Below are 26204 nucleotides of genomic sequence, written 5' to 3' on the forward strand. Positions count from 1 at the left end.
GTAAAGCCTCCTCACTGTCAACCTTCTCTCCTCCTGAACACTGACATGGTCAAGTTTCAGAGCTTCAGCTGCAGTTTATCTCTTGGCTATTGTGCTGCCACAGACTGAACTGTAAGCAAGGCCTCAGAAAAGCTTTATACACCAGAGCTGTGAGAATGTTGTATGATTGAAACAATGTTGGATTTTTCTTTTTCAGCAGGTTTGGTTCCCGTGGGATAAAAGGAGAGTAGATATGTGCTTGAACTCTGTTTTATACACTAATTGTAGTCTTACCCATCCATTTCCAATCATTTTTGACCGGAAACACCATGGGTGTATACAAGTGCCATAACACACACAAATTTTTATAAAAATATTTCAGATTTATTTTTTGAGTTCAAATACCATGTGTGAACAAAGTCATGGAACCTCATGACAAACATAAAATTTACTGCACTTTTTAGAGAGGAAACTTGTAAATCGGTCAGATTTGACCGGAACACAACAAGAAGGTTAAACTCAACGCCACTCCTAGAACCAACTGACACCAATTTTCAAGGTACCACTGTAATGTAATATTCATGCGCCGCCAGCAAAATGCGCGTGCGCGAAAGTTACCACGGTAGCCTCCGTGTAACCATGTGACGCAACTGCGCCCTGCTTCTTGCGCTGTGCTTCGGTTGTCGGTGCGTATGTCTTTCAGCATGGCGGATGGAGAGCGCTCCCCTTTACTCTCAGATCTTGGAGATGGAGCTGCGGGCAGCGGAAACGGCGGTCTTTCCCCTGGACCGAGTCCGTATTCACAACCCAACAAACCACAGAGTGAGTACTTGCAGCAAGCCTTGTTGTGTGCGCTCATGGCCAGTTTGCTGTAGCTGTGCTGTCATGGCTCGGTCGGCAGTTTGTGTACACAAACCCACACTTATGCTCAGACTGACTGGTATTTATAGCTGATCTATTGCTGATGAGCTGTTGGATTGTTTTTGCACAGCACACTATGTTGATTTGTATCTATGCAATTCATGTTATTGTCAGCATAGTAATTTTAGCTTATTCAGCTAACTACTTCCGCACCATCAATCAGATGCGAGTGTGGGACAGAACTGATTGAGTCGTTTAGCGATTAAATTAAACCGTTTAGAAATCGGCACCGAGTCAACCGATACTATTACTCACAAGCAAAGTGAATGATTAGTTACACGTTGATTGCTCTGGCTAACTAGCTCGATTGCACGAACACGCCTGATTTATTATTTAAAAACCAATAATACAGTTTTCGTAAAGGGTACAGAAAAGGTTTTGCAAATTGCATTAGTAACATTTCATAGTTATGTTTTAAAAAAATTACACAATTAGGTAAAAAATGTTTTTATATAGCAGCAACCGACGTTTACAAAGGTGTGCGCTAATTTGACCGACAGCTTATTTAAACCAATCACGAGGCTGTAAAAAGTACGACTATTACACACAGCCAATAACCGGTTATTAGGGTGGGGCTGTTTTATTTTATTTATTTTTTTTTTACATGGATTTAGATTTTTGACTATTGTTTTGCGCAAAAAAGACATGTTTATCTCTTTTGGTGTAGTTTTATTTTAATAAATGCAAGTATCTAATTGAAAAATCTATAACGTTTAGTTAAAGATTACATATACTTTTAAAGGACAAGAGACATGTGTTATGACAGTCTCGAAATTTCAATAACTTTAAAACTCTGGTTAAACATTTAAGCACCTAGCACTTATTTGTTTCAAAATTTTGGTAATGTGGTTCATGCTGATTTTTCAGGTGCATTTTAATGCAGTGAATTTAAAAAAACAGTCAAAACCCAGCTTTGTCCTAGATTTCTGAATGTTGACAGAATCTTACTTTTTTATAATTTCACTGACAGCAAAGCAGCCTCAAAGCATATTGCTGCGACCACCATGGCTGAGAGTAGGTATTGTTAGGTTTTAATGTATCTTTTTACTTCAACATCTTTGTTTCATCTAATGACAACTTTATTCAGGATTTTTTTGTACATGCTGTAGGCATCAAACTTCAGATTTTAGGTGCTGATTTTGGAAGATTGTATTCTTGCACAGTAATCTGTAATCCCATAGGCATGTAAAACTTGGTTGTTTGTGCACAGTACTCTCTATGTTCTAATTTAAAGTTTATTTATTTATTTTCTTTAATTTTGTTCTTAAAATTAGAAATGTCTTTGAGCAATATGCTTAACCAATAATATACTGTTGGGGTTATTCCAGAGATGTTCCGAGTCAAGTCACGAGTCTTTAGGCTAGAGTCCGAGTCAAGTCACAAGTCAATATAATATACACAAAACTTATACTGGAAATGTAGTGTAGAAATAAACAAATAATATGTAAGTTCAGATAAAAACAACAACAGATTAGCGACTGTATTTTGCTGTTTTACTTAGTGCCTTTACTTTCCTAGATACCAGTTAAAAGCTTAGAGTGACGTTTTGTTTTCATTGCAAATTACGGCACAGCGGCCAAAATCCCAAACATAGCAAAAAATCCATAATACTGCTTACCTTTGCTTATGTTGTTCCAGATGCTATTAAATTTATAACCGTGTGTCCCATTAGGAATATAATCCGTTATTTTGTAAATGTGCTTATAATTAAAAACCTTCAAACTTTTCCCAGTTGTGAAGTAAAACACGAACTCGTTAGAAAGCCAATCAATCTGTGTGATGCTGCAGACTAAATACATGCAAATAACAGCATTTCTTACTAAAAATTACAATCAGAAGGTCTGATTTGTTCACAAAGCGGTTCTTACAATCATTAGCGCCAATTCTGTAGGAGCGTTCCATTCACATTATCTGTTACTGTGAAGTGCACTACGTAGCGTATTCCACCATTTTAAGTAGGGAGCGACGCTTCATCACTACGCCGGAAGCGTGCGTTGCAGTTTAAAACGGGCGGAGCATTATTAGAGAGCAGAAAATGACACGATTAGAATAATGTCGGATCATATATATATATATATATATATATATATATATACAGTATATATACAGTGGGGGAAATAAGTATTTATTATTATATATAAAGACTTGAACAGTCTATAATTTTTATGGAAGGTTTATTTTAACAGAGAGAGACAGAATATCAACAAAAAATCCAGAAAAAAAACATTAAATAAAAGTTATAAATTAATTTGTATTTCATTAAGGGAAATAAGTATTTGATCCCCTACCAACCAGCAAGAATTTTGACCCCCACAGACCGGTTATGTGCCCATGAGGCACACAAATTAGTCCTGTCCCTGTATAAAAGACACCTGTCACAGAATCAGTTTCTTCCGTTCAAATCTCTCGACCACCATGGGCAAGACCAAAGAGCTATCAAAGGACGTCAGGGACAAGATTGTAGACCTGCACAAGGCTGGAATGGGCTACAAGACCATCAGCAAGAAGCTTGGTGAGAAAGGGACCACTGTTGGTGCGATAATTCGAAAATGGAAGAAATACAAGGTCATAGTCAATCACCCTCACTCTGGAGCTCCATGCAAGATCTTACCTGGTGGGGTAAGAATGATTCTGAGAAAGGTAAGGTCAGTCCAGAATTACACGAGTGGAGCTTGTCAATGATCTCAAGGGAGCTGGGAGGGCAGTCACCAAGAAAACCATTAGTAACACACTTCGCCGTAATGGATTGAGATCCTGCAGTGCCCGCAAAGTCCAACAGACACACATTAGGCCAATATCATGGTCTAAACCAATCAGAGATAGTGAAGGGCGGGACAATATTGTAGCGGTGATATGTGAGCGACATTCAGCTCAGCCAATCAGAATGCAGCACCAGGTTTATACATGTGCGTTCGGACGTTCTGCAGTAAGTTTAGTTTTGTATATGAGACTCGCCGGATGTCCCCAGAATGGAAGTTCGGGTTCTGGAGCTCGGCGTGTAAAGTGTTGTAACGCTCACTTAAGTCCTGACTAAACAGTTAAAGTGACTCGACCCTGTCGTGTGCCTTTATTCCCACACCTCCACCACCGCACAGCAAAAGACCCGTTACATCCCCACCGGACAGCGGCTAGGTGAACCGACCCTCTACAGTAGCAAGGGGCTAATGCTAGCGGTAAAGTGCGGCGATAGTGAAAGTAAAAACACGACAATATTTTCGTTAAGTAAAATATAAAAATAACTAAAAGACCATAATATATTACAATACATGTAGTCAAAATACACAGTGAGTGCGCCGCAAGCGATTTTGGGAATCTGTGTAAAAGATACAGTAAAGCCGATAATATAATGCACTGCATTTAAGATTACACTCTAACACTCTAGAGCCCCATACACACACACAAACATATACATATAATTTTAAATATACACACACATATAAATAGATATACACACATACGTACATACACATTTACTCTTATTATTTTTATAATTTTTATAAGTGTGCTATAATTAGTCTATAATACTATAATTAACTGTAAAGAGCATGGGAAGACAGTGGGCAATAGTATATTTGTGACTGGTTCTAATAAATTTCGAATTGAAAGGCTGAAAAAGCCCAATGCATCTATAAAACACATTACATGCCGCGATAAATGCACTGCCCAAGTGTCCCCTCTCCCCACTGCCTTTCAGCGGCAGGCAGCAGCAAACGGATCATCAGACGAGGCCCTGTTGACCAGATTGTTAGTTATTTACAAGTCAATATTGCCTGTATGGACAGTGATTTAAAAAAAAAAAAGTGAACCTGTAAAACTGCGGTGTTAAATGCGATGCGGTTGAAAATTTGGGTGCACCTAACTTTTGTGCTGGTGCACCTAAGAAAAAAAGTTAGGCGCACCAGTGCAACCAGTGCAAAACGTTAGTCTAGAGCCCTGAACTGACCTCATTCTTTGGGCACATAACGTTGCTGAACCTAGACCTGACCAACTGCAGCAACTAGCATAGTACTGCCCCCACAGGCTTGCACGGTAGGCACTAGGCATGATGGGTGCATCACTTCAGCCGCCTCTCTTCTTACCCTGATGCGCCCATCACTCTGGAACAGGGTAAATCTGGACTCATCAGACCACATGACCTTCTTCCATTGCTCCAGAGTCCAATCTTTATGCTCCCTAGCAAATTGAAGCTGTTTTTGCCTCACTGACAAGTGGTTTTCTTAAGGCTACACAGCTGTTTAGTCCCAATCCCTTGAGTTTCCTTCGCATTGTGTGTGTGTGGAAATGCTCTTACTTTCACTATTAAACATATCCCTGAGTTCTACTGTAGTTTTTCTACAATTTGATTTCACCAAACGTTTAAGTGATCGCCGATCACGATCATTCAACATTTTTTTCTGACCACATTCCTTCCTCAAAGATGATGTTTCCCCACTGTCCTTCCACTTTTTAATAATGCATTGAACAGTTCTTAACCCGATTTTATTAGTTTCAGCAATCTCCTTAGATGTTTTCTCTGCTTGATGCATGCCAATAATTTGACCCTTCTGAAAGAGATTAACATCTTTTCCATGACCACGGGATGTGTCTTCCGACATGGTTGTTTAACAAATGAGAAGCTACTCACTGCATCAGTTAGGGTTAAATAACTTGTTGCCAGCTGAAACATAATCACCCATGCAGTAATTATCCAATAGGAGGCTCTTACCTATTTGCTTAGTTAAATCCAGGTGGTGACCTTTTTTTTGGCCAGGCAGTGTATATATACAGTGTATCACAAAAGTGAGTACACCCCTCACATTTCTGCAAATATTTCATTATATATTTTCATGGGACAACACTATAGACATGAAACTTGGATATAACTTAGAGTAGTCAGTGTACAACTTGTATAGCAGTGTAGATTTACTGTCTTCTGAAAATAACTCAACACACAGCCATTAATGTCTAAATAGCTGGCAACATAAGTGAGTACACCCCACAGTGAACATGTCCAAATTGTGCCCAAATGTGTCGTTGTCCCTCCCTGGTGTCATGTGTCAAGGTCCCAGGTGTAAATGGGGAGCAGGGCTGTTAAATTTGGTGTTTTGGGTACAATTCTCTCATACTGGCCACTGGATATTCAACATGGCACCTCATGGCAAAGAACTCTCTGAGGATGTGAGAAATAGAATTGTTGCTCTCCACTAAGATGGCCTGGGCTATAAGAAGATTGCTAACACCCTGAAACTGAGCTACAGCATGGTGGCCAAGGTCATACAGCGGTTTTCCAGGACAGGTTCCACTCGGAACAGGCTTCGCCAGGGTCGACCAAAGAAGTTGAGTCCACGTGTTCGGCGTCATATCCAGAGGTTGGCTTTAAAAGATAGACACATGAGTGCTGCCAGCATTGCTGCAGAGGTTGAAGACGTGGGAGGTCAGCCTGTCAGTGCTCAGACCATACGCCGCACACTGCATCAACTCTGCACTGCATGGTCGTCATCCCAGAAGGAAGCTGACGCACAAGAAAGCCCGCAAACAGTTTGCTGAAGACAAGCAGTCCAAGAACATGGATTACTGGAATGCCCTGTGGTCTGACGAGACCAAGATAAACTTGTTTGGCTCAGATGGTGTCCAGCATGTGTGGCGGCGCCCTGGTGAGAAGTACCAAGACAACTGTATCTTGCCTACAGTCAAGCATGGTGGTGGTAGCATCATGGTCTTGGGCTGCATGAGTGTTGCTGGCACTGGGGAGCTGCAGTTCATTGAGGGAAACATGAATTCCAACATGTACTGTGACATTCTGAAACAGAGCATGATCCCCTCCCTTCGAAAACTGGGCCTCATGGCAGTTTTCCAACAGGATAACGACCCCAAACACAACCTCCAAGATGACAACTGCCTTGCTGAGGAAGCTGAAGGTAAAGGTGATGGACTAAACCCAATTGAGCACCTGTGGCGCATCCTCAAGTGGAAGGTAGAGGAGTTCAAGGTGTCTAACATCCACCAGCTCCGTGATGTCATCATGGAGGAGTGGAAGAGGATTCCAGTAGCAACCTGTGCAGCTCTGGTGAATTCCATGCCCAGGAGGGTTAAGGCAGTGCTGGATAATAATGGTGGTCACACAAAATATTGACACTTTGGGCACAATTTGGACATGTTCACTGTGGGGTGTACTCACTTATGTTGCCAGCCATTTAGACATTAATGGCTGTGTGTTGAGTTTGTTTTCAGAAGACAGTAAATCTACACTGCTATACAAGTTGTACACTGACTACTCTAAGTTATATCCAAGTTTTATTTCTATAGTGTTGTCCCATGAAAAGATATAATAAAATATTTGCAGAAATGTGAGGGGTGTACTCACTTTTGTGATACACTGTATATATATATATACAGTGTATCACAAAAGTGAGTACACCCCTCACATTTCTGCAAATATTTTATTATATCTTTTCATGGGACAACACTATAGAACTAAAACTTATATATAACTTAGAGTAGTCAGTGTACAACTTGTATAGCAGTGTAGATTTACTGTCTTCTGAAAATAACTCAACACACAGCCATTAATGTCTAAATGGCTGGCAACATAAGTGAGTACACCCCACAGTGAACATGTCCAAATTGTGCCCAAAGTGTCAATATTTTGTGTGACCACCATTATTATCCAGCACTGCCTTAACCCTCCTGGGCATGGAATTCACCAGAGCTGCACAGGTTGCTACTGGAATCCTCTTCCACTCCTCCATGATGACATCACGGAGCTGGTGGATGTTAGACACCTTGAACTCCTCCACCTTCCACTTGAGGATGCGCCACAGGTGCTCAATTGGGTTTAGTCCATCACCTTTACCTTCAGCTTCCTCAGCAAGGCAGTTGTCATCTTGGAGGTTGTGTTTGGGGTCGTTATCCTGTTGGAAAACTGCCATGAGGCCCAGTTTTCGAAGGGAGGGGATCATGCTCTGTTTCAGAATGTCACAGTACATGTTGAAATTCATGTTTCCCTCAATGAACTGCAGCTCCCCAGTGCCAGCAACACTCATGCAGCCCAAGACCATGATGCTACCACCACCATGCTTGACTGTAGGCAAGATACAGTTGTCTTGGTACTTCTCACCAGGGCGCCGCCACACATGCTGGACACCATCTGAGCCAAACAAGTTTATCTTGGTCTCGTCAGACCACAGGGCATTCCAGTAATCCATGTTCTTGGACTGCTTGTTTTCAGCAAACTGTTTGCTGGCTTTCTTGTGCGTCAGCTTCCTTCTGGGATGACGACCATGCAGACCGAGTTGATGCAGTGTGCGGCGTATGGTCTGAGCACTGACAGGCTGACCTCCCACGTCTTCAACCTCTGCAGCAATGCTGGCAGCACTCATGTGTCTATTTTTTAAAGCCAACCTCTGGATATGACGCCGAACACGTGGACTCAACTTCTTTGGTCGACCCTGGCGAAGCCTGTTCCGAGTGGAACCTGTCCTGGAAAACCGCTGTATGACCTTGGCCACCATGCTGTAGCTCAGTTTCAGGGTGTTAGCAATCTTCTTATAGCCCAGGCCATCTTTGTGGAGAGCAACAATTCTATTTCTCACATCCTCAGAGAGTTCTTTGCCATGAGGTGCCATGTTGAATATCCAGTGGCCAGTATGAGAGAATTGTACCCAAAACACCAAATTTAACAGCCCTGCTCCCCATTTACACCTGGGACCTTGACACCTGACACCAGGGAGGGACAACGACACATTTGGGCACAATTTGGACATGTTCACTGTGGGGTGTACTCACTTATGTTGCCAGCTATTTAGACATTAATGGCTGTGTGTTGAGTTATTTTCAGAAGACAGTTAATCTACACTGCTATACAAGCTGTACACTGACTACTCTAAGTTATATCCAAGTTTCATGTCTATAGTGTTGTCCCATGAAAAGATATAATGAAATATTTGCAGAAATGTGAGGGGTGTACTCATTTTTGTGATACACTGTATATATATATATATATGTGTGTACTTGGATTATTGAACATGCATCAAGAGAACAGTTTCTTACAAACAGAAAAGCTCAGACAGTTAAGTTGAGACTAACCCACAGTGCACCACTGCACCAGTTTCTTTCAGACAAAGCGACCAGGCTGCATGGCGGCTTGGTTTTTACACACACAAGCACTGTTGCTTTTGTTGTACCTCACAGCAAGAAGGTCCAGGGTTCGATTTCCAGGTGGAGTGGTCTAGGTCCTTTCTGTGTGGAGTTTGCATATTTTTTGACACAAAAAATTGGGTGATTTTTTTTTTTTCCAGAAAAAAAAAAACTTTTGAAATGTAATGAAATCTTTTCCAGCAATTCAATCAATTAAACAGAACAGTTGCAGAATTCATTGAGTATTTCGTACAAGTGTATGTAAACTTTTGACTTCTTTAGTCTGGGTTCATTTTAACCATACAAATTGCTAACAAGTTTAAATAAAATTAATTATATGAATAGATATGCTTTAAACTTTAAGGCAACAGTTTGGGAAAGGCCTTTTTGCTCTTCCAGGAAGACTGCTTTTGTACACAAAGCAAGGTCCATTAAGACATGGTTTAAAAAAATTGAAGTGGGGAAATCTCTGTAAATTTTGGAATGAATTTGAGTGTTGACTGTTAGCCAAGTTTTCTCGTACATCGTTAGTGCCTTTTCTGCAATTTTAAGTACTCATTAATTACTAGCAGAGCCCCTCTGCTGCATGCACCCCAGTTAGGCGATGGCCGAAGACTAGCACACACCTTCTGAAGCTAGACAACTCTCTTTTACATCCCCAAAAAGTGGATTCTAAAACAGTCTGTATTCCTTTCCTATTCTTTTCAGCATTTTAAACAAATGGTAGGAGGTTTGCCACAGCTATAAAATAAATCCCCAACTGGTTGACTCTCATTTAGACATGGCCATTTGTGCACTCAACCAGGCCACTGGCAGATTTTAATTTTGGTCTTTAAAGTGGTGGACATTAAACCACTGCTGACAATCTTTTTAATGAAATGGGCATGAATTTCCAAAGATTCACTTCAAAGTCTTGTGGCGAGCCATCCAAATAAGAGTGAAGGCTGTTGTAGGTGCAAAGAATGGAACAAATTCCTATCAAATCCCAGGATGTGCATGGTTAGCTGTCCACTCACCTTTGCTGTGAAATTCGCGTCACAGACCGTGAAATTATCCAGTTCCCGTGAAATGTATTTATTTATTTATTAGAATTTTAACGTCATGTTTTACACACTTTTGGTTAAATTCATGACAGGACAGGTAGTTACTGGTTCCACAAGATTAATCAGTTTTAATGTCAAACACGGTCATGGACAATTTTATATCTCCAATTCATCTTACTTGCATTTCTTTGGACTGTGGGAGGAAACCAGAGCTTCCGGAGGAAACCCACACAGACACTGGGAGAACATGCAAACTCCACACAGAAAGTACCCAGGTCACTCCACCTGGGAATCGAACCCACCATGCCACTGTTTCATGTGAAATGTGCTGTGTAATTCAAAATTTAAGGTTTGTGTTTAGCAATTGAACATTTTTCATTCGTGTAGTATATGAATTATAAGGCGCAATATGAGGCGGTCCTAGCAAGCATATGACAATTACGTTAGTGTAACAGACTTTTCTGTGGTGTAGTGTGCTGACAATGTTTGATGTATGTGTTTACGTATCGAGTGCATTTTGTCCTTTTGGGGATTTCATAAAGTGTGCTTCTTTACACACACATTTTAAGGTAGACTGTGATGTGTATTGTAGCTTCCATTTATTCTGTCAATTTATGAATGTTATTTAATGACTGCCGTGAAATGTGCAAGTACAAGCCCAAATCAGAAAAAGTTGGGACGGCATGGAAAAAGCAAATAATAAAAAAAACACAAAGTTTCTTACATTTACTTTTATTTGATTGCAGACAGGATAAACCTGAGATATTTCATGTTTTATCTGCTCAACTTCATTTCATTTATTAATAAACATCCATTCCTGCATTTCAGACCACAGACCGCAACACATTCCAGAAAAAGTTGGGACTGTAAAGCATTTACCACTTTGTAATGTTGCTATTCCTTTTTACCACACTTAAAAGACGTTTTGGCACAGAGGATACCAAGCGATCTAGTGTTTCAGCTTTTTTTTGTCTCATTCTTTTTGCAAACACATCTTAAGGTAAGGGGTAACAGTACACCCCGTACACCCATCGTTGTCGCTTTTTCCCCTTCAAAATTCTCTGTTGGGGACAGGTCAGGACTGCAGACAGGCCAGTCCAGTACCTGTACCCTCTTCTTCCGCAGCCGTGCCTCTGTAATGTGTGCAGCATGTTGTTTTGCATTGTCTTGTTGCAAAATGCATGGACGTCCGTGGAAAAGACGACGTCTTTAAGGCAGTATAAGTTGCTCTAAGATCTCAATGTACTTTTCTGCATTAATGCTGCCATCACAGAAGTGTTAATGATCTTTGCCAAGGGCACTGACACTACCCCATACCATGACAGACCCTGGCTTTTGGACTTGTAGCTGATAACAGTCTGGATGGTCCTTTTCGTCTTTGGTCCGGAGCACACGGCCTCGATTTTCCAAAAAAGACCTGGAATGCTGATTCATCTGACCACAATACACGTTTCCACTGTGTGATGGTCCATCCTTGATGCCTCAGAGCCCCAAGAAATTGACGCCACTTCTGGACATGGTTAACATAACCATAACATAACTGTGCTTCTTTTTTGCACAGTAAAGTTTTAAGTGGCATTTGTGCATGTAACTCCGTATTGTAGTGCTTGACAAAGGTTTGCCAAAGTAATCTCTTGCCCATGTGGTTATATCAGCTATTGTTGAGTGGCGGTTCTTGATGCAGTGCCATCTGAGGGAGCAAAGATCACAGGCGTTTAGCTTAAGCTTGCTCTTTTGGCCTTTATGCACTGAAATTCCTCCTGATTCCTTGAATGGTTTAATGATGTTATGCACTGTAGAGGGAGAAATATGCAAATCATTTCCAATCTGTCTTTGAGGTACATTGTTTGTAAACATTTCAATCATTTTCTCACACATTTGTTGACAAACTGGAGCCTCTCAGGCTATCTTTGCTCATCAAAGACTTAGCCTTTCCTGGATGCTGCTTTTGTACCAAACCATGTTTAAATTTGCATCATTATTTAGCCCTAAACTGCCCCCGTCCCAACTTTTTTTGGAATGTGTTGCAGGCCTGAAATGCAGGAATGGATGTTTATTAATAAATGAATTGAAGTTGAACAGACAAAACATGGAATACCTCAGGTTCACCCTGTCTGCAATCAAATAAAAGCCAAAGTAAATGAAAGGAACACTGTGTTTTTATTTTATTTGCATTTTCCATACTGTCCCAACTTTTTCTGATTTGGGGTTGTAAGTAATTGCTGCCTTTCTGATTTCATGTTATATTTTCCTCAAAATAAATCTTTTCAGTTAATTTTACTCTTCTTTGATGAACAGCTTTAAATTAGACACACTGCTGGATTAACTGCTTGTTTCCTGTCTTGCCACATTCGTATTGTGTTCATGTCATGGCTTTGTCTAGATTTAACTACAACTTAACATAAGCTTACAGGCAAATGATTTTAGAGTTTTCTAATACAGAGTTGACTTGACATTTATCTTGCTGCCTTTTAACAAATGCTAAATGAACACCATTGTTTTTCTTGGTTAACGGGTTTTCTTCTTTCTACCATTAGATTCTTTAATACAGTTAATTCATAAACGCTGAGCTTAGATTCTAAAAACTATTCTAAAACAATTTCTTTAGATGTTTTTCTTTCTGTGATCTTTTGTGATTTTTTTTGGATGCAATGTTGCTGAGCCTTAATTTCAGTTGATATTTTGGGCAACCCGATGTATTTATTTGGATCTGGATATAATCACATCTTTTGGATAAATGTATCCCTAGTATTGCCTAATTGTTATTGTGTATAAAATCCAATTTTTTATTGAGAGTGTAAAAAGCATAACACCAGACGTTTCATTTCTGTTTTACTTCTGGTAGCTGTTGTCCATGTGATGTTGAATGACAAAGTAAAATTTTTGATGTAAAGGGTGATACGACATACATAGATACTACAAAAATGTCATGTTCAATAATTTCGAACAACTGATGATTAATTTGAACGGAAAGTGGAACTAGAATAGGAGGTTAGAATGCTGATTTGACACTCAACCTCACCCATCCTTAGTGTGCATGTGCCAGAGTAGGTGTACAAAATAGGCATGTAAATTCATTTAGAGAAAGAGCACTGTTCTATTCTGGACAGAAAAAAAAACTGTTATGCATTTTTATTATTTAAATCATGAACGACTGAATTATCAAACATTAAAGTCATAAACCAGAAGCTGTTTTGTATCAGTATGGAGTTTGACTGCATGCAAAATTTTGCATATGTGGATCTGTGTAACATCATTTTTATAAATGCATCCATGTTCCAGTTTAAAAATAATTCTTCTAAGTCGAACCTCTTTCTTCCCCCAATCCCCCCCTCTTTCAGGTTTTCCGACATTTCCAAGTTCATCTCAGCCCTCTGTGCTTTTGGGTGAGGATCCTCCACCCTACTCTCCCTTAACGTCACCAGAGAGTGGCAGTGCGCCCATGATCAGCTGCCGCGTATGCCAGTCTCTTATCAGTGTCGAGGGCAAGATCCACCAACATGTAGTCAAGTGCGGTGTCTGCAATGAAGCCACAGTGAGTCCAGAGACTAGCACACATGTATAAAAGTGCACAACAATGCTATAGTGTCCTGTTTATGCCTGCAGTGTCCAACAGTCATGGGCTTTAGGAACTATCAGAAATACAGTAAATCTAAATTTCCAACCTAAAATTTGCATAAGAATATATTTTAAAACATATGTATTAGTTAGTGCTTTGGAAACAATACTGTTTAATCTGGCTTTACTAGGCTTTGCACTGTTTTTAAAGACACAGATTCAGTCGTTCATTATATGTAATTATTTAAATTCTACAAATACGATATAGCTTTAGTAGTTATGCATAAGGTTAAAATATCGGCTTGCAATTCTAGGGGAAAATTTAGAGATCTACCAAAATAGAATACACTACTGGATAATTTATCTCTTCGGACAATCACAAGAAGTGTCCTGATTGCAGGCTGATTTTAAACAGTTATCTTTTTAAGATAATCAGGTTTGTGATTTCAGTATGATCTAATCCTAACCTCTCAAAGTTTATCTGCCTGATCAGCTTTAGTGTGCCAAACTTGCATACTGTAAGAGTGAAACATTCATGCCTGTACTGTTTTTTATTTCCACATTACTGTTGACTTGTGTCTGTGGTTTTTACACCTCTGAACATCTTTTTTGCCATCTTTATCCTAAATCAAGGTCAGCTGCACCTGCTCAGCATTCCTGTACATGCCGTAGAGTATAATAGAATGCCTACTCTTGATAGGTTTACACAGATTTAAGCAAGTATCCATTCAAATAAAACCTAGACTGTGCACTGAGCAAAATTCACACCTCTGAACATCTTTTTTGCCATCTTTATCCTAAATCAAGGTCAGCTGCACCTGCTCAGCATTCCTGTACATGCCGTAGAGTATAATAGAATGCCTACTCTTGATAGGTTTACACAGATTTAAGCAAGCATCTATTCAAATAAAACCTAGACTGTGCACTGAGCAAAATTCACATTTACATGCAGCCTGATAATGTATTTATATTGGACAAATACTGACTGATAATAGACTGCTTAATAAAATACAAACGTAAGCAACAATGTAGTAGTTTGGGTAATTTAAATGGAATTTTTATCAGAATCAATTAGGTGGGTTGCCCTTGAATTTGTTAAACCTAAAAAATAAAAAGCATAACAATCTCTATATCCTTACATTCTTAGTCAGAATTAGTGTTTGCAATTTGCATGTGTGTGGTTGCATTTATTTATTTATTTGATATTTTCTTTATGCATTTTCTCCCCTTTTTCTCCATTTTTTAGCGCGTCCAATTGCCCCACTGCATCATGCTTCCTCTCCACCAATGTCGATCTCTGCTCTGATTGAGGAGGACAAAGCTAACCCACGCCCCCTCCGACACGTGGGCAGCATGCCGTATGCATCTTATCACCTACACTTTGAGAAGTGCAGTGCAGCTTAGCTGCGTGTATGGAGGGACAAACCCTAAGAGCACTCTTTTCTCATCTCTGTGCAGGTGCCATCAATCAGCCAGCAGAGGTTGTATTTGCACCAGTCATGAGAGAGAGAGACCCCATCCGGCTTAGTCCCGCCCATATGAACAACAGGCCAATCGTTGTTCATGTGGCCGCTCAGCCTCAGCCGGCAAGGCAGAGCTGAGATTCGATACGATGTATTCGAGATCCCAGCTCTGGTTCCAGCGTGTGTTCTTACCGCTGCGCCACCTGAGTGGCCTGTGGTTGCATTTTTTAGGTCGCACAGATATTATTAATTCTACAAGTAAGGCCCTACCTAATTCATTGCGGTAAAAAAGTGTCACAGACTTGAAATTAGCTGTTTTCCGTAAAATATACAATTTGCTGTGAAATTTAAAATTTAAGGTTTGTGTTTAGCGATGTAACATTTTTCATTCGTGTAGTGTATAAAATATGAGGTGCAGTATGCAATTTGAGGCGGTCCTAGCAATCGTATGACAAATTAAGCTAGTGTAACAGACTTTTGTGTGGTGTAGTGTTCTAACAATGTTTCATGTATGTGTTTATGTATTGAGTGCATTTTGTTCCTTTGGGGATTCTATAATTAAAGAAAAAGTGTGCTTCTCTACACACGTGATCATTCCTGTGCTGCGCCTCAAAAAAAAAAAAACCAGTAAAGTATTATGCTCCTGATAATTTGTCTGTGTACAGTTCTTTCTTTATAAACTCAGCAAACTCTAAAGATGCTCGGTTACATTAGCAATCGTTTAAACAAATTGTCCAAAATCTAAATGTCCAAATGTCTAAATGTTCTGAAGTCTAAAGCAACTAAAAACACTACTCGGGTAATTGAGTTTGGAAAACTCCCAACCGATTCTGTGAATGCAGAGGATGGTGTGTTAAAACACGGATGAGTATTTTTTTTATTTGAGAACACAAAGCCATGCACTGTCGCCAGATGCTGTAGGTTCAACTATTAAGGTAGGCTGTGCTGTGTATTGTAGCTTCAACTTATTTTATCATTCAAGTTATGAGTGTTATTTAATGATTGTGGCACTTTTATTAAAAAATCTGTGAAGTCTGTGATTTCTGAAAAACGAGGTCTGTGAAATCAAGCACATTTTCCTGTTAGTAGGGCCCTATCTATAAGAAAATAAATATCATATTACGTGTTGGCTGCAAACTCTGTGTGCACCTGTCTGTTTTCACACAGCTACAGGCAAACAGTCCTAATTGTCTGTGTTTAATTAAGTAATCTGAAGATTACTTATACTAATACTGAAGATTAAAATATTTAAATTGGTTAAAACAGACTTTGACAACATGCCAAAAAAGAAGTAAACCTTTTGGCACTGCATTAATAGCTGGCTGCAAAAATAAAAACAATAACTAATAATGTCCCGTTTAAACTAATAATAATAATAATAATGGGTGTTAACATGTCAAAACTTTACACAGGATGTTGCCTTGTGTTTAATACGGGTGTGTAGAGAATGATTACACACAAGTTAACATTTTAAATGCAGATTTTTAGGGTTAAAATCAGAGGATTGAGATGGCGATGGCAATGGCAAAACCTTGATTTTCATTTTGTTCAGAATTTTGTGATCTGAACATAAGTTTTGGATCATTGTCATGCTGAAAGATCCAGTGATGACCCATTTCTAGTTTCTTAGCTTTAATTTAAAATGTCCTGATGCCATATACCCTAAAAAAAGTTTTCAAGGAAAAACAGGATTTCCCAGGAAAAAACTGTCCCACATCAGAACAAACCTTTCACTATACTTAACAATGGGTATTAGTTTTTTCATCTTTTATTTTATGCCAACAATCTTCCGTTACCCAAGTGTCTGTTACCAACAAGCTAAGTTTTCTTTATGTAACCATATAACATGGTTCCAGTCAAAGTCAGAGTGTGGAGTTTACTGTGTATGTGGATTAGTCCAGAATCTCTAAATGAAATATTATATAAACACAGCCACTGATCAGTAAGGGCCCACGATTAAAAAAAGCTAGTGTAGGTGGTGATATAAGCTAAATATATTCCAAATTAAAAAAATAAAAACGAAATATATCAGTTTGGCTTGTAAACACAGCTATTTATGTCTTTGCTTTTTTCTTGTCTTTTTTCTGGTCAGAAGTATTTATCACATTGAGTCATATTCAGTGTTTTGAATCATGTGACCTGCTGTTGCTTGAAATGGAATATGGGTGATGCAGGTCGCAAATAAAAGCAGCTGCATTTAAACCTAATGAAAAACATTTTTATTTCTGTTTCACCTTTGTACCTACTTTAATTATCTCCTCCTTTTTCTCTGTTTTTTTCAACTTTCTCTTTGTACTTCCTATTCTGTCCCTCTGTCTTTCTGTAGCCCATAAAGAATGCTCCAGCAGGAAAGAAGTATGTGCGTTGTCCCTGTAACTGTCTGCTCATCTGCAAGGTCACATCTCAGCGCATTGCCTGCCCTCGTCCGTACTGGTGAGACAGGGACAACATTCAAATTCAGACCATATTAAACATTTCTGGAATTGCAAGTATTTTTTTTTGCTTCTTACCAATTGTTTGTTTACTTGTTTACTTGTTTACGACATGTGTTTATGTGTGTTATGTGTGCTTTTACTAAATAGAATTTGGCTTGTCAGTCATGACATTTTAGCTAATGTCTTTCTAACTTTATGCCACTGTTACATACAGTTAAAGTCATGGGTATACCTTGACTTCTAAGAGATATGCATTCCATAGGAGTCTTGGAATTTTACTGATTTTTGTGACTAAATGATTGGAACAAAACAGGTTTGTGTTTTTGCTTTAAAGGCAACAACCTGTCAAAATTATGTTGACATATATAGATATTTTTGCCTTTTTATTGTAATAATAAAAAGCTGACAGTCCTGATGATTTAATGTTTTGTGGCCACAGTAAAATAAACCATGTACATTTAAAGTTGCTGGCAGCTGAATATTAAGATCAGTGCTGCAATGCTGGGACCAGAACATACTTCGTGTTGATTGGCTGAAATATGTAAACAAAAAATACGAAAATCAGTTTAAAATTTTTCTCCTCATGAAAGCTAATTTTTACTTAAACCTTACATAAAATTGCAATCATATAACACAGATAAAATATTTACACTCAAATAATTGTGATTAGGTGATTATGTATTGAGCCTAACTGTTGACTTTTAGAATGAATTTTTTGGCCATTTTTCAGAGATTTTATTCATAGTTAGTGGTTGGGTGAAGCCATTTATTATCAAACATTTGTGTTTGCCCTTTTTAAATGATAATGACAACAGAAACTACCCAAAAGACCCTGATCAAAAGTTTACATACCCTAGTTCTTAATACAGTGTATTGCCTCCTTTAACATCAATGACAGCTTGAAGTCTTTTGTGGTAGTTGTCTCTGGCTGATATGTGCAAATTTTCCTCCAGTATTTTCTGATAAAATGCTGCATTCATCTTGCCATCAATTTTGACCAAGTTCCCTGTGCCTGTGTAGCTCACACATCCCCAAAACATCAGCGATCCACCTCCGTGTGTCACAGTAGGGATGGTGTACTTTTCATCATAGGCCTTGTTGACTCCTCTCCAAATGTAGCGTTTATGGTTGTGGCCAAAAAGTTCAATTTTGGTCTCATCACTCCAAATAACTTTGTTCCAGAAATTTTGAGGCTTGTCTGTGTGCTGTTTGGCATATTGTAAGCGGGATGCTTTGTGGCATTGGCGTAGTAATGGCTTTCTTCTGGCGACTCGACCATGTAGCCCATTTTTCTTCAAGTGCCTCCCTATTGTGCATCTTGTAACAGCCACACCACTTCTTTTCAGAGAGTCCTGTATGTCAGCTGACGTTATTTGTGGGTTTTTCTTTGCATCCCAAACAATTTTCCTGGCAGTTGTGGCAAAATTTTTGGTTTCCATCATCAACAGAATCCATCATTTTCCATGTCTTAATTAGAGTTTGAACACTTGATTGGCATTCTCAATTCCTTGGATATCTTTTTATATCCTTTTCCTGTTTTATAAAGTTCAACTATCTTCTCCCGCAGATCCTTTGATAATTCTTTTGCTTTCCCCATGGCTCGTACAACATCAGTGGCAGCACTGGATGAAATATGCAGCGGCCTGTCAGGAGCCCAGAAACTCACTGACTTTTTATACACACTAATTACAAGCAAACTGATCACCGGTGAGGATGGTTACCTTTAGTAGCCATTTAAACCTGTGCGTGTCAACTTGTGTGTATGTTATCATGCCAAAACTTCCAGGGTTTGTAAACTTTTGATCAGGGTCTTTTGGGTAGTTTCTGTTGTCATTATGATTTAAAAAGGGCAAACACAATTGTTTGATAATAAATGGCTTCACCCAACCATTAACCATGAATAAAAGAAAAGTTTTTGTATTATCATTCATATTCTCTGAAAAATGACACTAGGGTGAGATTGTGTTATTAATATAGTATTGTTAATTTTTTATTTATTTCATTTCTAAGGGAGTGTAACTAAACAGGTTTTTTTACTTCTTTGTTTGTGTGCTAGAGACTTATGAACCTCATGTACAGCAGACATGGATTTAAAACTATTCAAATATTCAAGAACTGGTTTAGTGGAATGCCCAACTTAAATTATGTCTGTGCTTTTGTGTGTTTCAGTAAAAGGATTATTAATTTGGGACCAGTGCACCCTGGTCCAGCTAGTCCAGACCCACAACCAACTGGAGCCAGAGTGTCTTGTGGCCACTGCAACAACACCTTTCTGGTAATCTCTATGTCAGTCTGTAACATAGGCATCACATTATGACCACCTTCCTAACATTGTGTTGGTCCCCCGTTTGCTGCCAAAACAGCTCTGACCCATCGAGGAATGGACTCCACTAGACCCCTGAAGGTGTGCTGTGGTATCTGGCACCAAGATGTTAGCAGCAGATCCCTAAACTCTTGTAAGTTTTGAGGTGGGGCCTCCATGTATCGGACTTGTTTGTCCAGCACATCCCACAGATGCTCGCTTGGATTGAGATCTGGGGAATTTTGAGGCAAAGTCAACACCTCAAATTCGTTGTTGTGCTCCTCAAACCGTTCTTGAGCCATTTTTGCTTTGTGGCAGGGCAGCTGCAGTTTTGGAGATGCTCTGACTCAGTCGTCTAGCCATCACAATTTTGCCCTTGTCACACTCGTGCAAATCTTACGCTTGCCCATTTTTCCTGCTTCTTACACATCAACTTTGAGGACTTGCTGTCTAATATAATCCCACCCACTAACAGGTGCCGTGATGAATCAGTGTTATTCACTTCACCTGTCAGTGGTCATAATGTTATGCCTAGTCGTTGTATGTTACTTTGTTAAAAAAAACTTAAAATATGGTTATATGTATGGGTATATGTATGGGTATGGGTATAATACTATTAATATTTTAGCAAACATAATAGAATTACAGTCTATTGTTTGAAAAGTCCATGCAGGCAATACTAAAGTATAGATAGAAACATTAGCAAAAAACTAAACCATTAAGTGACAATTCAACTATTTGGTAGACCATGCTTTTTTTTTAAAAATATTACACCTCATCACACAGTTTTTCATAATGTAAATATATCATTCTGTTTAGAAACCTCTAGAAAACTATATTTAATATTAAAAAGAATTTGCCTTCGAAAATTTCACAGAAATGATTCAACTTTTTTTAGTTTCTAGCTTCAAGTTGACATATAGGTTAGAAAGGCTGTTTTCTTAAAACCACAGTGTCATCTACCGATATTTTAACACGTCAAGCAAGGAGTAGATATGGCCCAAACAAGATTCTTTAAATACAGCTTATTTTTACCCAAGTATTTAGACTCAAAGTAAACTCAACCAAATGGTTAAGCAGACCAAAGGTTCAAATATCTAGCTAACATTTTTGATTCCATTCAAATCACAGATATAATGTTCCACTAAATTTTGTTGGAATTAATTCATTGCAAATCTCTTGAAGACAAAATCGAGGAATGGACTCCACTAGACCCCTGAAGGTGTGCTGTGGTATCTGGCACCAAGATGTTAGCAGCAGATCCCTAAACTCCTGTAAGTTTCGAGGTGGGGCCTCCATGTATCGGACTTGTTTGTCCAGCACATCCCACAGATGCTCGCTTGGATTGAGATCTGGGGAATTTTGAGGCAAAGTCAACACCTCAAATTCGTTGTTGTGCTCCTCAAACCGTTCTTGAGCCATTTTTGCTTTGTGGCAGGGCGCATTATCCTGCTGAAAGAGGCCACAGTCATCAGGGAATACAGTTTCCATGAAAGGGTGGACATGGTCTGCAACAATGCTTAGGTAGATAATACGTGTCAAAGTAACATCCATATGGATGGCAGGACCCAAGGTTTCCCAGCAGAACATTGCTTAGAGCATGACACTGCCTCCGCTGGCTTGCCTTCTTCCCATAGTGCATGCTGCTACCATGTTTTCCCCAGGTAAGTGACGCACACGCACCCAGCCATCCGTGTGATGTAAAAGAAAACGTGATTCATCAGAACAGGCCACCTTCTTTCATTGCTCCGTGGTTAATTTCCAATACCCACGTGCCCATTGTTGGCGCTTTTGGCAGTGGACAGGGGTCAGCATGGGCACCCTAACTGGTCTGCGGCTATGCAGTCCCATACGCAACAAACTGCGATGCACTTTGTACTCTGACACCTTTCTATTAGTGCCAGCAATAACTTATTCAGCATTTTGAGCTACAGTAGCTTGTCTGTTGGATCGGACCACATGGGCCAGCCTTCACTCCCCACGTGCATCAATGAGTCTTGGCTGCCCATAACCCTGTCGCCACTTTTGATAGATATTGACCACTGCAGACCAGGAACACCCCACAAGAGCTGCAGTTTTGGAGATGCTCTGACTCAGTCGTCTAGCCATCACAATTTTGCCCTTGTCACACTCGCGCAAATCTTACGCTTGCCCATTTTTCCTGCTTCTTACACATCAACTTTAAGGACTTGCTGTCTAATATAATCCCACCCACTTACAGGTGCCGTGATGAATCAGTGTTATTCACTTCACCTGTCAGTGATCATAATGTTATGCCTAGTCGTTGTATGTTACTTTGTTAAAAAAAAACTTAAAATATGGTTATATGTATGGGTATATGTATGGGTATGGGTATAATACTATTAATATTTTAGCAAACATAATAGAATTACAGTCTATTGTTTGAAAAGTCCATGCAGGCAATACTAAAGTATAGATAGAAACATTAGCAAAAAACTAAACCATTAAGTGGCATCTCAACTATTTGGTAGACCATGCTTTTTTTTTTAAAAATATTACACCTCATCACACAGTTTTTCATAATGTAAATGAATAATTCTGTTTAGAAACCTCTAGAAAACTATATTTAATATTAAAAAGAATTTGCCTTTGAAAATTTCACAGAAATGATTCAACTTTTTTTAGTTTCTAGCTTCAAGTTGACATATAGGTTAGAAAGGCTGTTTTCTTAAAACCAGTGTCATCTACCGATATTTTAACACGTCAAGCAAGGAGTAGATATGGCCCAAACAAGATTCTTTAAATACAGCTTATTTTTACCCAAGTATTTAGACTCAAAGTAAACTCAACCAAATGGTTAAGCAGACCAAAGGTTCAAATATCCAGCTAACATTTTTGATTCCATTCAAATCACAGATATAATGTTCCACTAAATTTTGTTGGAATTAATTCATTGCAAATCTCTTGAAGACAAATATTTCCTTAGGTAACTTCTGTATTACGCTGGCAGAGGAAAGACTCTTTTCGCGAAAAGAGATGCTATTCGGGAAAATGAACATCTTTAAAAGCGCCATACGTTTTGTTAAACTCTTGAGTTTTGCTTCAAATGAATTCTGCCACAATTTAGTTATTATAGGTTAGTGGAATATATCTATATCTACAACCCAAATTAGAAAAAAGTTGGGACAGTATAGAAAATGCAGATAAAAAAGGTGCTGTGTTTCTTACATATTACATTGACTCTTATTCAATTGCAGATATGAACCCAAGATATTTCATGTATTGTCAACTTCACTGTTATCTTCATACAAATGCATTTCAGGACTAACACACATTCCAAAAAAGTTGACACGGGGCAATTTAGGGCTAGTAATGAGGCAAAAAAAACTAAATAATGACATGCATTTCAAATTAAGATCTGTGCTCTCAAGTGTCAGCTGTGGAAATTAATTCAAAATGCATTTTTAACTGACTGCAAACAATATGACTTCTTTGCTGGTTATTGGTTAACCAGTTAATTACTGTTGCAAGCCTGTAACTGTAGTTACTTTAATGAAAAGGTATCAAGGTGAATTTTGTTGATTTTCTATATTGTCATCACCTTCTCAAGACTACACTGTTTTTCCTTGTTTTTTTTTTTTTTTTTTTTTTTAAGTGGACAGAGTTTACAGATAGGACACTGGCCCGATGTCCCCACTGCAGAAAAGTGTGAGTATCAAATCAACTGTTCTCTCCTTCTCGTTTCTTTGGTAATATTATTTATTTGTACTTTTGTATCATTGTCTCCCCTGTTTGTACGTTGTTTTTGTTCCCTTTATTATTAATTGTTCTCTGTAAGCGTCTTTGGGTTGTTGAAAAGCGCTATATAAATGTGATGTATTATTATTATTTGACTATTGGTTCCTTACTTTTGTAGGATTTTACTAAATGTACTTATTTACTATACTTGGAAAGCGAAAAAAAATCTGATTTATGTTGCAGTGGATACAGAAAGTATTCAGATTCCTTGACATTTTGCACACTTGGATTTGGTTTTGAATGGATATAATTGTCAATATAAACCATCAGTCTACACCCTATTACCCAGGGGTTTTCAACCTGTGGGGCGCGCCCCCCCGGGAGTACTTGTCTGGGGGGGCGCGAGTGCCTGACTCGTGGCATTACGAGATTTTTTTACTTCTTAAACTAAAGCAATTAATTTTTCACCCACGGGAGACATATTTCATTACTCTAACTGACCACGCTCACACGCACGTTTAATGTTATTCCGGTGTCAAAAGCAATGACCGCTGTTATAGGACGTGTTTGTGTCTTTAAGAGAGACGCTCTGTTCACAGTATCGATTATAAGTGACTCGGGAGTCAATTCATTTTAAGCACAGCGTAAGTTTCTTTTCTCAGTCATCTCTCCGTGTTTACTGTTATAATGAATGTTGCAGTTGTAAATAAACACCAACTACTACAGAACATTTTGTGTGACTCGCTTACCTTAAAAAGCTCAGGCTTAATTATACTGAGTATTACCACAGAGTCAGAGTCGTTCTGCCTGTGGAGCTAAACGTTTTCAGTCAGAGCAGATGATCCCGAACTAACCAACTTAGTAATTGATGAACTTTTGTCTATGCTCTGTGAAGTAACGTTTTCTGCTCTCATCTACATCAAAAAGCAAGAACCGCTTATGATTTACCAAAGTGAACCACGAATTTACATAATGTGCTGATAGAATCGACTCAGATGGGGTCGGACTGTATTATCTTTTTAAAATAATATTTTCAATCAGCAAAATTATATAATGTGCACAACATTAATTACGTTCTTTTAGCTTGTCAGAAGCTTTCTCAATGATTTCTGTGCGGTGGTTGACGAAGGGGAGGGGGACGTGGCGCAAGTTGGGGGAGGGGGGGGCGCAAGTTCATGGTTAACACACGAAGGGGGGCGCATGTCCAAAAAGGTTGAAAACCCCTGCTTTATATAAATAAAGTGTAACTTTTTTAAATGATTGGGAAAATTAATTAAAAAATCGAAAACTAAAGGTTGGGCAGCAAACCTTGTGAATTTTAACCTGCCAGCCAAAAGGGCCTTGTTCAGTGAGGTAATAAAATCCCATCAGTCTTTCAAAAAGAGCTCCAAAACCTTTTTCGATTGTTTCTGCAGCACTTTATAAATCTGGTCTCAATAGTAGAGTAGCAAGAGTGGCCACTGTTAAGTCAAAAGCGTATAACAGCTTTAAGTTTGCTAAATTGCATGTGAAAGTCTGATGAGACAAAAATTTTACTCTTGGGGCAGAATAGCAAGCACTATGACTGGCAAAAACAGACACTACACATCATATGGCTAATGCCATCCCTATGGTGAAAAATAATGTTGAAAACATCATACTGTGGAGGTGTCTTTCAGGAAGACAAGAGGGGAAAGTCTCTGAATCCAAACCAAAGAACTGGATAAACTATTGTCCGGGCATACAACATTTGTAGAGCCATATCCAAGAAGACTTGGAGCTGTAATTGCTGCCAAAGGGCTTTCTCAAAGTACTGAATAAAGGGTCTAAATACTTTAGTCAATAAGATATTTCAGTTTTAAGTTGTTAATTAATCTTCTAAACTTTTAAACATGTTTTCACTTTATTACGAATGATTCATTGTAGATTGACCAGTAAAAATGGCATTTTATATTTTTTCAGAATTAAATCCAAAACACAATAAAGCATGCAAAAAGTCAGGGGGTTTAAATACTTTGTGAATCCACCATATAATCTATATATGGAATAACAGCTTGGCTTTAATCACAAACACAGCTGCATGAGTGGGTTCTGTAAGGTCTGTAGGCATATAATAGCATGTATCAGCACTGTAATGTTAGAATTTAACTTTTTATGAGGCAAGTAACAGGGTTTCAAAGAGGCCAAATAATGAGTGTCTCATTTGTAGATGCATCAGACACAAAAGACAGAAAATATTTAGCGGGTTTAAAACAATCTCAAACTAGACAAACAGTATCAGCAAAGGAGAACAGTGGTTGCAAAGCTCACAGAGTGTGTGATGCCTTCTGATTAACTGGCAGTTCAGTTCGTTTTCTTGCATTGCGCCCAGTGTTTGCAGGTGGTGCTGGATCAACCATGACCCTGACCATGATGAAACCAGAAAGCTTAATTCCATTATTAACAATCATAAAAATGTGATAAAAATAATATTAAACATTTTGTATTTTTCATTTCTGTGCGATGTTAATGTGATAACACATTGTTTTCCACTGTGCAGCTCCTCAATTGGCCAGAGGTACCCAAGGAGGCGGAGCCTGTGGTGTTTCCTGCTTTGCTTGATTTTTAGCATCTCAGCTGCTGGACTGATTGTGAGTGTAAAGAGAATTAAATTAGTAGACATAGAAATAACTGCTTTGTAAATATGATTTATTTAAATAATGAAATTAAC

The 26204-nt window shown here is 38.8% G+C and overlaps 1 protein-coding gene across 1 annotated transcript in view; it reads left to right on the plus strand.

Annotated features, from left to right (window-relative positions):
• The first annotated feature begins 682 nt into the window (after positions 1-682).
• The window catches only part of pip4p1a (phosphatidylinositol-4,5-bisphosphate 4-phosphatase 1a), a 31924-nt gene continuing 6402 nt past the window's right edge, over positions 683-26204 (plus strand). Inside the window, exons 1-6 of the mRNA XM_062987670.1 lie at positions 683-801; positions 13400-13593; positions 17406-17512; positions 19684-19789; positions 23433-23485; positions 26034-26124. Of these exons, the coding sequence (XP_062843740.1) occupies positions 684-801; positions 13400-13593; positions 17406-17512; positions 19684-19789; positions 23433-23485; positions 26034-26124 (669 nt within the window). The 5' untranslated portion in view covers position 683. The remainder of the gene's footprint in view (positions 802-13399; positions 13594-17405; positions 17513-19683; positions 19790-23432; positions 23486-26033; positions 26125-26204) is intronic.

This window comes from Trichomycterus rosablanca, chromosome 25, assembly GCF_030014385.1.
Source record: "Trichomycterus rosablanca isolate fTriRos1 chromosome 25, fTriRos1.hap1, whole genome shotgun sequence".
In the NCBI taxonomy this organism is placed as follows: Eukaryota; Metazoa; Chordata; class Actinopteri; order Siluriformes; family Trichomycteridae; genus Trichomycterus; species Trichomycterus rosablanca.